Raw genomic sequence first — 13,798 nt, 5'->3', positions numbered from 1 at the left:
TCCATCCATCCATCCACCCATCCATCCATCATCCATCCATCATCCATCGTTCTATGTGTTTATACATCAATCCATCCATCCATCCATCCATCCATCGTTCTATCTGTTTATACATCAATCCATTCATCCATCCATCCATCCATCCATCCATCATCCATCGTTCTATGTGTTTATACATCAATCCATTCATCCATCCATCCATCCATCCATCCATCCATCATCCATCCATCCATCGTTCTATGTGTTTATACATCCATCCATCCATCCATCCATCCACCCATCCATCATTTTATCCTTTTATCCATCCATCCATCCATCCATCCATTATTCTATCGTTCCATCAATCCATCCATCGTTCCATCCATCCATCCATCCATCCATCCATCCATCCATCCATCCATCCATCCATAAATAATTTTGTATAATCTTTTTTTTATAAATATTTCTGTGTAATTATTCTATGTTTTTATCATCTAAATGTAGTCCTTGAAGATCTTCTTTCACTAAGAATTCTGTAAAGCAGAGCTGTCGCTGTGTGTGTGTGTGTGTGTGTGTGTGTGTGGTCAGGTGGGATGCGTTATCATCTCCTGTCTCCAGAGGACCGTGAGGAGCTCGGCGAGAACAGTCGACCGCGACGCAAGAAACACGATTATCGCATCGCTCTGTTCGGAGGCTCGCAGCCGCAGTCCTGCCGCTACTTTAACCCCAAGGTACTGAGCGCTCACACTGATCACTCCAACAGCCGTGGAAAAACGGGAAATATTTTATTTATGTAATTTTTTTTTTTTGGCATAAAAAATTTAAATGAATAAAATGAATGTAATCATTAATATAATCATAAAAAATCAAGTCTCTACAAAATGATTTAAAAAAATCATTATCCATGAAATCACAAACCACTGGGACTGAGTTCCACAGTCATGGAAATACTGGAATAACTTTTAAAGTTTCTTTATGATTTTTGAAAGTCCAAAAATAATAATAAATACCTTTTTTTTTTTTACGTTAGTCTTTATTCAATCTATTTTTAAAAATCCTTATCCTGCAATCACAAACCACTGGGAGCATGTGTGTGTGTGTGTGTTTCAGGATTACAGCTGGACAGACATCCGCTGCCCCTTTGAGAAACGACGGGACGCCACATCCGTGTTCTGGGATAATGTGGTGTACATCCTGGGTGGCTCGCAGCTCTTCCCCATCAAACGCATGGACTGCTATAACGTGGTGAAGGACAGCTGGTACTCCAAACTCGGGCCACCAAACCCACGGGACAGTCTGGCCGCCTGCGCCTCTAAAGGAAAGATCTACACCTCCGGAGGATCGGAAGTGGGTGAGTCTGCCCTTGTCGTCCTGTGGGTTTGGATTTGAGGGGGGTCACAAAATAAAATGGCTCTTACAAAATCTCAATGCTGTTGATAGGAAGCTCAGCTCTGAATCTGTTCGAGTGCTACGACACGCGCACTGAGACGTGGCAGACGAAGCCCAACATGCTGATGCCGCGCTGCAGTCACGGGTCGGTCGAGGCCAACGGGCTCATCTACGTCTGCGGAGGAAGTCTGGGAAACAACGTGTCCGGCAGGGTCCTCAACGACTGCGAGGTGTACGACCCCAACACCGAAGAGTACGTATGACACCTCACACTCGTTTAAAGGGACAGTTCACACAGAAATGAAAATTCTGTCATCATTTACTCGCCCTCAAGTTGTTCCAAACCTGGATGAGTTTCTGTCTTCTGCACAACACAAAAGAGGATAGTTTGAAGAATGTTGGTAATCAAACAGTTGATGGTCCCCATTGACTTCCATAGTAGGAAAAAAAACAACAACATGAGAAACTCATCCAGGTTTGGAACAACATGATGACAGAATTTTCATTTTTTGGGTGAACTGTTGCTTTAATGTGAGTTTTAAAGGGATAGTTCACCCAAAAATGTAAGTTCTCAATTCTATTCTGTTATATTTGTGAATATTTTGTATTAGCTTTTATGTTCATATTTTCATTTTAATTGTAGTTTTTATGTACTTTTATCATTTTTATATATTTTTTATATTTGTATTTTGTTTTTTATTTTTATATCAGTTTTAGTTTTTTTTAGTAAGCTTAAGTTATTTAAGTACTTCCACTTAAACCTTATTGCCGTTAAACGTTTTTTTTAAATGTATGTTTTTCATCTAATATTTATATTTAATTAAATTTTAAATGTATTTCAATTAATCAAAACGATTTTTAATAGTCACTACATCATTTGCTCACCTTCATGTTGTGGCTTACTTCAGCTCTTTCCTATACTTCTCTATAAATGGGCTGTCAAGCACTAAAAAGGGACACAAAAGACTATAAAAGTATAATAGAAATATGATTTGTGTGGGTCAGTATATGATTTGTCTATATTCTAAGTCAGGGTTTCCCAAACTGAGATTTGTGAGTTGATAAAAAAGCTAATAATTAATGAAATCATAAAAATATCAAATTAAAATAAATAAATAATTTTAAAGATGAAATATTTTATTTGTTTAAATGCATGTCATGTGACCATTATCTGACATCAGAGATCCACGAATGTGCAAACGTGTTAAAATTATTGAAATATTAACTTAAAATCTTAAATGGAAATATTTTTAATGCAAAAGGTATAACCAATTATTTTAAAGTGTAAAAAATTATACCAAAAAAAAAAAAAAAAGTGTATTTTGTTAATCTTAATCCATTTGCAAAGACCGAATGCAATATGAGGTGCATCTGATAAAAGAGTTAGTGAATCCCTGATGGAGGTCTTCAGCAGAAGTGTAAGTGTGTGTGTGTGTGTGTGTGTGTTGTGTGTGTGTTCAGGTGGAGGGTTCTCTGTGGGATGCGTGAGGCTCGTAAGAATCACGGTCTGGTGGTGGTGAACTCAAGAATATACGCCGTCGGCGGCCAGAACACACTGGGTATGTTTTGTGTTCATAAGTTTACATCCTCTGCTAATATTAGTTTTATTTTAATTTCTTATCAGGCAAGCATCTATTGTGACTCAGACAATGAGACATAGTAACACACTGTTTTCTTTGTTCTACATTCAACAAACTCATATTATGAAGAACTTCTACAAGGTTGTTTGATTTCCTGAGGGAAGCAGCAGTGCTGGTTTAGACACGTTTAGGTTTATGTCATGATGTTTAGCACACGTCTCTGTTGTCAAGGTAAAGACAGTTATAGATGATCAGTAGATGCAAGAAAGACCAATCAGAATTCAGTATGCAAATATTACAATTACAGTTTACATGGATTCATCTAGCAATGCTTTTATCCAAAGTGACTACATCTCAAGCTCTATTTCCTGGAGAATTTATCCAACGGTATTCATACAATACAATACCATTATTATTATTATTATTATTTTAAAATACTAGATTAGTAAATAGGTAACCTAGAGTTGAAATCTTTTTTCATTGTTTAGGAAAAACTAAATTACAGATGTTTTTTTTTGTATAAGAAAACATGAGTACATAATTTAATTTAAATTGAATTTTATATTTACAATTCTGTATTTTTTACTTCTTTTTAAAAAAAAATCTAAATCACTATCTATTAATTTTATTTCATTTATGTTTTAATATTTTTATTTGACTTTTCAATTTTTAATATATTGTTTTAAAATGAATTATAAATTAATATTAATGAATATTATCTTTCTATATAAAATAGTGCTGTCAAATCGATAAATCACGATTAATCACATCTAATATAAAAGTTTGTAAATATATATATATATATATTAGGGCTGTTAAAAGATTAATCGTGATTAATCGCATCCAAAATAAAAGTTTGTTTTTAATATTATATGTGTGTGTACTGTGTATAATTAAATTTGTATATATAAATACACACACATGCATGTATATATTTAAGAAAAATGTGTTATTTATATATATATAAAAAAAATTATATTTATATATAATATAAACTATATAAATATATATACAGTATATGTATGCAAATATTTCTTAAATATATACATGCATGTGTGTGTATTTATATATACAAAATAATTATACACAGTACACACACATATATTATGTAAAAACAAACTTTTATTTTGGATGCGATTAATCACGATTAATCTTTTGACAGCCCTAATATATATATATATAAACACACGCATTATATTTCTACAAACTTTAATGGTAGTTGTGATTAATCGTGATTAATTGATTGGACAGCACTAATATAAAATAAAACATTAATAATTACCGGTATATATAATATAATTAAACATAATTATACATTTAATTATCCCTTTTTAAAGCGTCATTGAGAAAATGCAGTGATATCTTTACACTTAAAGCTCCAATATGTAGGAATTTTGTAATAAAATTTCCGAAAATAACTTGCACAGTGTGATATATTTCCTCCAGTTGTGTACTTACAATATTTCAAAAGTCTCCAAAGATTTTTTATTTCAGAGAAATTCCGATTTTAAATAACTGGCCGTCCCGGAAAAGAAATGTCGCCTCTCAGTGACGCAATGTCCGCTCTATCCTTGTTTTCCATGTGGACCATGTGATCGGATATTCCACCACACCGGATTTTTTTTTTTTTTTTTTTTACAACAACTTTATTGAGTTTTTTTTCTTATCACAATAAACAATAACGACGTCTGACAAAGAAGAAAAATAAATAAAATAAAAAATATGACCCACCACACCGGAATATCACATGGTCAAATGCGGAAGTGGTGGTTATAGCGTTATAGCCATAGACTGTATGGTTATAGCTGTTATGGATCACGAACTCTTTGGCGAGTTTTGAAGTGCCAACAAAACGAAAGCGTCCATATTCGGATACACGCAGACTGTGTGACAAACGAAGGAATAAAACCTGGATAAATATCGGCAAGGCGTTTTCGAGATGGAGAGAGCTGCGCGACTATCTTGGACTTGACAGAGACTCTGCTCTCGCGAGTGTATTGAGACAGGTAAGACATGCAACTGTCAATAGTAGCACTTATAAACAAAGTTATATTGCTCTTTGTACTTCGGTAAGGCTTTTTATCACGTGTGGTGACCGAGATTATGGCAGTACAATTAAATACAATCGGATATGTGTTGTTAAAAAAATATATTTAGTCATTACTTGCAAATGTTCGTTCAAATTTACTTTTAGATATTGGTTTGAACACGTTAAACAACACGGCATTAACCATAAAAACGTAAAACTGCACAACATTAACCCAACAAATCATTTGACAAATAGCTGTATGTTGTAACGGGGTAATATAGCATAACATTTCACGTTCCTTGCAGTTCATTAATTATGATGACATAAAATAATACGATCAGACATACAGGTAATACAAAAACGAATAAATTACCTCATCCGTGATCATGATTCATTAATTCCATTTAGATACATCACTAGATGGTGAAAACGCATTAAAAACGACATCTCCCATCATCACCTCCTTCATAGCGTCATCAAGCTTCGCCTTTGTTATTGTTGGAAACTGCGCCCTCTTGTGGTCAAAAAAAATCACATACTGGAGCTTTAACACATTTGTTTTGTAATAAATTGACTAATTTTTGTTATAGAAGATCTTTTCCTGGGAAAATTTTGATGTTTTTCGACCATCAGTATACTGAATTATAGCAAACTAAAACCTTGATTTCCTAGTTATGTGTACTTGTTTTAGTTGATTATTTTATTTCGGTCTGGTTCATTTCATGGCCTCTGTTTGTATATAGTTAATTGAATCTGTGATGTATGTTTCTGACACAGCTGAAACCTATAATTAAATGATGATCAAAAAGTATAATGGCATCATGTAGACGTGATCACTGAAGTCAGAGAGGTCAGAGGTCAGTGTTTTCCTTCTGTCAGGTGGTCTGGACTCGGTGGAGTACTACGAGATGGGCAGTAACGAGTGGAAGATGGCGTCTCCGATGCCGTGGAGGGGTGTGACGGTGAAGTGTGCGGCCGTGGCCTCGGTGATCTACGTTCTGGCCGGGTTTCAGGGGGTCGGCCGTCTGGGTCACATCATGGAGTATTACACTGAGACGGACAAGTGGGTCGTGTCCAGTAAAGTGCGCGCCTTCCCTGTCACCAGTTGCCTGATCTGTCTGGTGGACACGTGCGGCGCCAACGAGGAGGACATGAATTCAGCATCTTCATCCTCATCCTCGGCCGATGGAAGGATGTGACAGAGCCAAACCCAGTCGTTACTGTGCCGAGATATATTAGCTGCATTACATATTCAACTGATTATGGTTTGTGTCTTTAGTGCAGATGCTGAGAAGAGTTTGTGTCGCTAAATCAAACCAATCAGGTTTAAGCGTTTAATGTTGAGATCATAAGACTGCTTTTGTCCTTACGCTCAGATTATTATGATCTTTTGAGCTGTAACTTTCAACTTCTAGGAAGGCTGATGTTCCCTGATCTCGGATCAGATTTACACGTCGCAGAAGGACTTCCATTTTTAGGAAACTCTGTTGTACCTTCTGCATTTTGGCGACCCATTTTGGCTAATATGTGTTTTATGTTGGTTTTATGTTTTAAGAATTGGTATTTTGGTGTGTTTATAGTATGTGTGAACAAACTTGTGACTTTTATTTTTTTTAATAATGCTTGTTTTATCATTTTGATGTCGTAGAACTACAAGAAAACAAGCTGGAAAGTTTGAATGAAAGGTTTTTCTAAGAGAGAATCTAAATAAAATTATCTGTTACTGATAGTATTTTGTGTTTCATTTTGTTTTCCTCTATAATATCAATACATACAAGCTTTCTGAACTTGTATTGCTTGTTTACTACGTCGTTTAGTGTTATTACTTTTGCCTGCAATAAAATTTTAGTTTTAGTTTTCACTGGCAGTATCATATAGATAATATATAGTGTACATGTTTTAAAATAGACCATAGTAATATTTTATTCCCATACTCATATACCATGTTGCTGTAAGAATATCAAAAGAAAAAGCTTTTGTAAGAGTTAAAATCCTTCATTTGAGAGCAGTAAAGATAGACACTAGGTGGCGCTTAAGCTTTAAAATTGAGTGAACACGCGGTAAGTCAAGAGTTTATACAAATAAAATGTTTTACTTACTGTCTTCATTCATCTTAGTCCATTTAAAAATCGTAATTTAGATGTACTTTATAATGTTTGCGAGGTATTGCGGAGAGGATTTGGAACTTTGATCCAACAAATGTTTTTTTTCCTGCTCGTGCGTTGAAGGCTTTGCATATTAATATTAATGACGCAATTTGACGTTCGTCTACCTGATTGGCCGAAAAGGCGGGCGCTCAGTGAGTTGGCGAATCAGCAAATCCTGTTTTGGTGACGGCATACCTTATGAATATTAATTAGGCCACATGAATGGACGCTTTCAAAGGTTACCAAGCAACGCTAGAATTACCTAATTAATATTCATGAGCTAATTGTTTGGTCATTCGGATCAGAGTTTTACATCTTTCAGAAAGAGTGTGGCGGGTCAAGCCGAAACTTTATCCCGCCTTATGTTCATAATGAGGCGTGTTCTGTAACTGATTATGAACTACATCAACACTTTCGCTTTGTTCTTTCACGACCATTGATTGACACACTTTCTGACTTGAAGTCGCAGCGGACACACTGAAGGTTTGTTTACTATTAATCTTTATTGAATCTTAATTCATGTTCTGTTGCTCCTGTTGCGTTACTTTGAATCTTCGTATCAATCCTGTAACTTTGATTACATTGTACATGCATCACATGCAACATTTATTGTAACACATCAGATTAAAGTTCGGGGTTTTTTCTTCGGTTTCGCTCGTGAACGCGCATGTCATAGAGAGCAGATGTGAAGTAGTGCATGAAATCATCAAATCTCTCAGATTCAACAAAACCAGCTGTGCTAATAACAGAATAGTTAGATTCATTTATGATTTTGTGTATTACAATTTTTTTTTTTACTGTTGGATGTATATCCAATGTATATTGTATGTATGTGTGTGTGTATATATATATATATATATATATATATATATATATATATATATATATATATGTATATATATATTTATATATATATTTATACATACATACATACAGTATACATACACACACAGTGGTATATAAGCTTTTCATAAACAGTATATGGTTTCTGAAGGATCATGTGACACTGAAGACTGGAGTAATGATGCTGAAAAAATTCAGCTTTGATCACAGGAATAAATTACATTTGACTAAATATTAACTTAGAAAACAGCTATCTATTTTAAATTGTACTAATATTTGACAGTAGTACTGTTTTTACTGTATTTTCATAAAATAAATACAGCCTAGGTGAGAAGAAGAGACTTCTTTTAGAAACATTTTTAAAAAAACTTGGTAACACCTTAGAATAAGGTTTTATTTGTAACATTAACTAACTATGTTAGTAACCATGTTACTGTATTTTTTAATCTTTATTATCATTAGTTAATAAAATACTATTTTTCACGTTAGTGGACAGAGCATTAACTAATGTTAACAAATAAAACTTTTGATTTTGATAATGTATTAGTAAATGTTGAAATTAACATTAACAAAGATTAATAAATGCTGTAGAAGTGCAGTTCATTAATAGTTCTTGTTAACTAATGAAACCTTATTGTAAAGTGTTACCTTTCAAAAACTTTAAATTACATTAAATTACTTGATACTAATTACTTAACATTTGACCTGTAGTGTATACTATGTGTGTCATGATTTTTTAATTCATAAAAGGGGGTCATATATAATAGATAGGTTATAGCAGTGTTGTTTTGAGAAGTTTTAGATGAAGTTTAGCAACACAGAAGAAGGTATGTGTTCAGGAATGACAAACCTCACTTTTCTTGGTTTTTCCCAACTGGTCTGACGTCTCTGTCAAGCTTCACTCCAGCCGTATGAATGCTGTCACTGTGTGACTCAGGGATCGTGAAGACTGGGTCTGTGTTGCATCAGAGAGACCAAAGCATCTATTGTGTATTTACATTTACAGTCGTACAGTAGATGCTTCGGTCTCTCTGAGTCGATAGAGCTGTAGCGAATCCCATAGTTTCATATTCAGTTCTAGTCTCAGTTTGAACTTGATCCAGATTCTGATTTGAAGCAGATGTTGACATTGGGAGCGATCCATTGCATGTCGTTATTCGAGTGGAAAAACAGCAGGGCATGCAAGGACAACCAGTTATCTAATTAAAGTTTTAACGTTAAAACATTCTCTTATTACCATCCAGTGGAGAAAATCTAGTTAAATATCATGTTTCACTCTTAAATATGGAGATAAAACCATTTTTTCTTTTGTTTCAGCAGAGAATGTCAGGTTTTACTTCTAAAATTTGTGAACGATAACATATAAATCAGTGATAACATGCAAATCACTCTCTTCATCCATTAACTCAGATGATAATAAGGCTCAGATGTTTTGAATGTGTAAAACATCAACCATGTGCTGACATAGCCTAATTATACGCTTTGCATAGTGATGGTTTACTTGTTTATGGCTGAAATTCTGCACCACATAATTAGCAAACTTCTATTTTGATCTGCGTGAATCCTTAAAGCTGCAGTCCGTAACTTTTCTGGGTTAAAAATGATCCAAAATAAATGTTTGAGCAAGTCCATATCCAGCCATTGTTCAAAACTATGCTTGCCTTCGCTCGATTCAAAACGGTAAGCTTGTAATAATGTCTTTAACTCCAGTGGTACTGGTGGATTTCCGTGGGAAATTCGAGCATGTCTTTGCGTCATTCCGTCACATCTGTCCACATAAAGAAGAGTCTCGGCTAGTCGGCTATGAGTGTGAGGATGCTGGAGGTGGAGATTTATAGCCTTTTCTCACAGCACTGGGTATAATTACACTTATCAATTTGATGGCGGATCCAGAAAGGTTCAAACGACATTCACCAGTGACAACTGGAGATTCACTTGTTGTAAAATGCAAAAGACTTCAGACTTTGAGTGGCTACAGGAAAAAGAGACTGGGACCGGCCCATGCCAAAACAAGGATAATATTGGAAGGGCATTAACTGTAGTCACGCAATGCTGATGTTGTTAACATTAACAATTTGAGAACAAAGTATAATTTGCACGGTTTGAGTGATATGATAAGCGATCGTTAGATTTAATCAGTGTGATTTACTGAAATGCTTTTTTCCCCTTAGTTGGTCAGAACAAAAGTGGATGTTTGTTCAGATTGACATTTTCCGGGGGAAATTCTTATGTTGGTCATACTTCCATAAAGTATAATCTGTGATTGCGAACGCCAGTATCCACACCGGCGGCAACTGACAGACACACATTCCGAGGCACAACCCATGTATAGTTGATAATTCCTCGAATAACTGCAATTGCAGATTTCGAACAGAGATGGCGACAAAGAGGAAAATCTACAACTGCAGCTTTAAATATAGTTGGTGGTTGCTAGACACAAAGTCTCTGTGATATTTTAGTCTCTTCATATCTCATCCCTAACCATAAGCAATAGTAATAGAGATGCTTGCTCAGTCAGCAATGCTTAAAATGTCTGGTGAAGCATCAACTGAAGTCATTGTAACCTCTTTAACAGACCTAGAGGAAGTTGAAGAGCCGCCATGGATCTGAAGACTGAAGAGTAAACACACTGCATGCGCTCACAGAACCGGTTGTGATGGCGGATAAAAGCCCGTCGGGGCTACTGGAGGCGTGTGTGGTGGCTGGAGTATCAAATGAACGCCTGAAGGAACTATGCCTGGTGAGACGTCTAAAAATCTTCATATTCACATTTAATGTTGAGGAAAAAACTACGAAAATCTGTATGAAATTGTATTAATAATTAGTAATAATTATGATAACAAATTATGATGTTTTGTAAAATGTTATATAATATGAATGTGTGTGTGTGTATATATATAATTATAAGTATTAAAGTCCCATGCAAGATATTTCCAAATTCATTTGTCGTACTTGCTATATATATATATATATATATATATATATATATATATATATATATATATATATATACAGTGCAATGCATAAGTGAATACACCCATGCTAAAGTTGACTAAAAAGAGGAATAAAAAATCATATTTTGGAAATTGAACGTAATGCCTTAATTTAAAAAATTAGGAAAAATCCAACCTTTAAGGACACCAATTTTCTTTGTGAATGAATAATGTATCGTAAATAAATAAATGTTCTTCCTTAAAATACATGGTGCATAAGTTAGTACACCCCTATGTTAAATTCCCATAGAGGCAGGCAGATTTTTATTTTTAAGTATTTTTTTTTTATTAATTTTTTAGGATACTATGCATCCTGATAAAGTTCCCTTGGCCTTTGGAATTAAAATAGCCCCACATCATCACATAGCCTTCACCATACCTAGAGATTGGCATGGGGTACTTTCCATAAGATCATCTCTCAATGCAAATCAAACTAGCTATTAGGCTAACTGAAATAAAACCATGCCAATCTCTAGGTATGGTGAAGGCTATGTGATGATGTGGGGCTATTTTAATTCCAAAGGCCAAGGGAACTTTATCAGGATGCATAGTATCCTAAAAAATTAATAAAAAAAAAATACTTAAAAATAAAAATCTGCCTGCCTCTATGGGAATTTAACATAGGGGTGTACTAACTTATGCACCATGTATTTTAAGGAAGAACATTTATTTATTTACGATACATTATTCATTCACAAAGAAAATTGGTGTCCTTAAAGGTTGGATTTTTCCTAATTTTTTAAATTAAGGCATTACGTTCAATTTCCAAAATATGATTTTTTATTCCTCTTTTTAGTCAACTTTAGCATGGGTGTATTCACTTATGCATAGCACTGTATATATATATATATATATATATATATATATATATATATATATATATATATATATATATAATCTTGATGAAATAATACATAAAAATACAAATAAAATGTGATTTCATTGTTAACATGAATAATATATTTTCTATCATTTATATAGGCTAGTATATAAATAATATTTTCTTTCTTTTTAAAAAATGCGTTTTTTAAAATATATTATTCATAATAGTTCATAAAATGTAAAAAGTTTTGTATGTGTGTGTGTATATATATATATGAACATATATATGCTGAAATTTCGATAATTAAAAATAAAATAAAATTACATTTTATTAATAATCATCAATAATAATAATTAAAACAACTTTTTGTTATATATATATATATATATATATATATAAATGTATTATACATATTATTGATATTAACAATGAAATCACATTTTATTTTAATTTTTAACGTGTTATTCCATTTAACGATGTATTTCTCTGTGTGCAGAATGTTGGTTTAGTCGGTAGAGATCTGCAGGTGGAGGCGGAGGTGCTGCAGGTTCACGCTCCGCCGTTTGTGACGAAGGACAGCTCCAGTAACGGCGTTTATCAGGCCTTCAGCAGAGTCCAGCGGAGACGCTCCTTTAAGAAGAGGGACCGACCCGTTTCAGCCATCAGCGAATCCGGCAAAACCAACGAATCAGCAGTCGGCGTCTCAGACGACCTGAGCGTGCCGCAGAACATTGACCTCATAGCCCTGCAGCAGCTCTGCTTCCCAGGTAACCTCCGCTAACGCCTCAGCAGGGGATTCTGCGTCTAATGCGGATGCTAACAGAGTCATTGGTTTGTCATTGTTCAGATGGTTTGAGAATAACCAATGAGTGCGGAGAAGACTCCTATCATTTCCTGGTGTTCACGGATGTGTTCGGGACCCAGACACATGGGGTGGTGGCTCAGTACTGCAAACCTATTCAGGTGAGCTATCGTAAACATACTCTTATGGATAGCTAGCATATCAAATCTAGTCTAAATAGTTCATAAACATGAAAGAGGTTTCAGTTCTTCAAAGATATTCTGAACTTCCTATGAAGATCTGAGAGTGCAAGATTGACTGTGAGCCTGGAAAACAAGTCTCTTTTGCTCAACAAAGCTGCATTTATTTGATCAAAAAGTACAGTAAAAACAGTAAAATATTATTACAGTTTAAAATATATGTTTTCGATGTTAATGTATTGGAAAATATAATTTATTCCTGTGATCAAAGCTGAATTTTCAGCATCATTACTCCAGTCTTCAGTGTCACATGATCCTTCAGAAATCACTCTAATATGATGATTTGATGCTCAAGAAACATTTATGATTAATAGGATTCAGGATTATTCGATGAACAGAACTTTCAAAAGAACAGCATTTATTTTAAATAGAATCTTATGTAACATTATAAATGTCTTTAATGTCTCTTTTGATCAATTCAATGCATCCTTGCTGAATAAAATGTAAAAAAAAAAAGAAAAAAATCTTGACCTTAAACCTTGGAATGTTAGTGTGAACTAAAATAAAAATTACATACTGTATAATATAATGAAAAATGTGTATTATTTATAATAATTATAAAATTCCTATATAAAAAGTTTCCAAAATGCAGTCGCTAATTCCTATGTCATGTTTGTTGTGTTATTGCAGTTCCAACAAGATAATATGATGCATAAAAACGGCTATCAGTCGACCAAGCTGCAGCGTCTGTACACCACGTACAGCATATGTGTCATCTCCAAATATCCATATTATAATGCCCTCAGAGACTGTCTGTCCTGGTAAGAGCCTAATCCATATTATTATTTAGCTGGAACATGGAATGAAGAATAAGCTGAAGGCATTTCATCTCTCTGCCGTCATAGTTTCTTGCTCCAGCTGAAGACGTCCCGCATGTCCGAGTTTGAAGAGCAGGTGAAGGAGTTTTCCGCCAAACTGGCACTGGTTCCCATCCCGCCTCCCGGACCCCTGCATGTGGTGAGCCTCTTTATTCC

The 13,798-nt window shown here is 34.5% G+C and overlaps 2 protein-coding genes across 4 annotated transcripts in view; both read left to right on the top strand.

The window, feature by feature from the left end:
* klhl7 (kelch-like family member 7) overlaps nucleotides 1-6,706 on the top strand; it is a 13,331-nt gene extending 6,625 nt beyond the window's left edge. Inside the window, exons 7-11 of the mRNA XM_079879776.1 lie at nucleotides 568-710; nucleotides 1,090-1,330; nucleotides 1,420-1,621; nucleotides 2,830-2,927; nucleotides 5,857-6,706. Of these exons, the coding sequence (XP_079735902.1) occupies nucleotides 568-710; nucleotides 1,090-1,330; nucleotides 1,420-1,621; nucleotides 2,830-2,927; nucleotides 5,857-6,176 (1,004 nt within the window). The 3' untranslated portion in view covers nucleotides 6,177-6,706. The remainder of the gene's footprint in view (nucleotides 1-567; nucleotides 711-1,089; nucleotides 1,331-1,419; nucleotides 1,622-2,829; nucleotides 2,928-5,856) is intronic.
* A 740-nt stretch (nucleotides 6,707-7,446) lies between these two features.
* Nucleotides 7,447-13,798, top strand: part of dennd3a (DENN/MADD domain containing 3a) — a 30,618-nt gene continuing 24,266 nt past the window's right edge. The window contains exons 1-6 of one of the 3 annotated variants that reach the window (XM_079879762.1): nucleotides 7,447-7,607; nucleotides 10,543-10,707; nucleotides 12,280-12,550; nucleotides 12,631-12,746; nucleotides 13,455-13,585; nucleotides 13,670-13,781. In XM_079879762.1, coding sequence (XP_079735888.1) covers nucleotides 10,624-10,707; nucleotides 12,280-12,550; nucleotides 12,631-12,746; nucleotides 13,455-13,585; nucleotides 13,670-13,781 — 714 coding nt within the window. In that variant the 5' untranslated portion in view covers nucleotides 7,447-7,607; nucleotides 10,543-10,623. The remainder of the gene's footprint in view (nucleotides 7,608-10,542; nucleotides 10,708-12,279; nucleotides 12,551-12,630; nucleotides 12,747-13,454; nucleotides 13,586-13,669; nucleotides 13,782-13,798) is intronic. The other 2 variants (XM_079879763.1, XM_079879764.1) reach the window with 2 other exon arrangements.

The sequence above is a fragment of the Squalius cephalus genome, assembly GCF_949319135.1.
Source record: "Squalius cephalus genome assembly, chromosome: 8".
NCBI classification, from domain to species: domain Eukaryota; kingdom Metazoa; phylum Chordata; class Actinopteri; order Cypriniformes; family Leuciscidae; genus Squalius; species Squalius cephalus.
The sequence above is the reverse complement of the archived record's forward strand: the minus strand, read 5'-3'. Positions and strand labels throughout refer to the sequence as shown.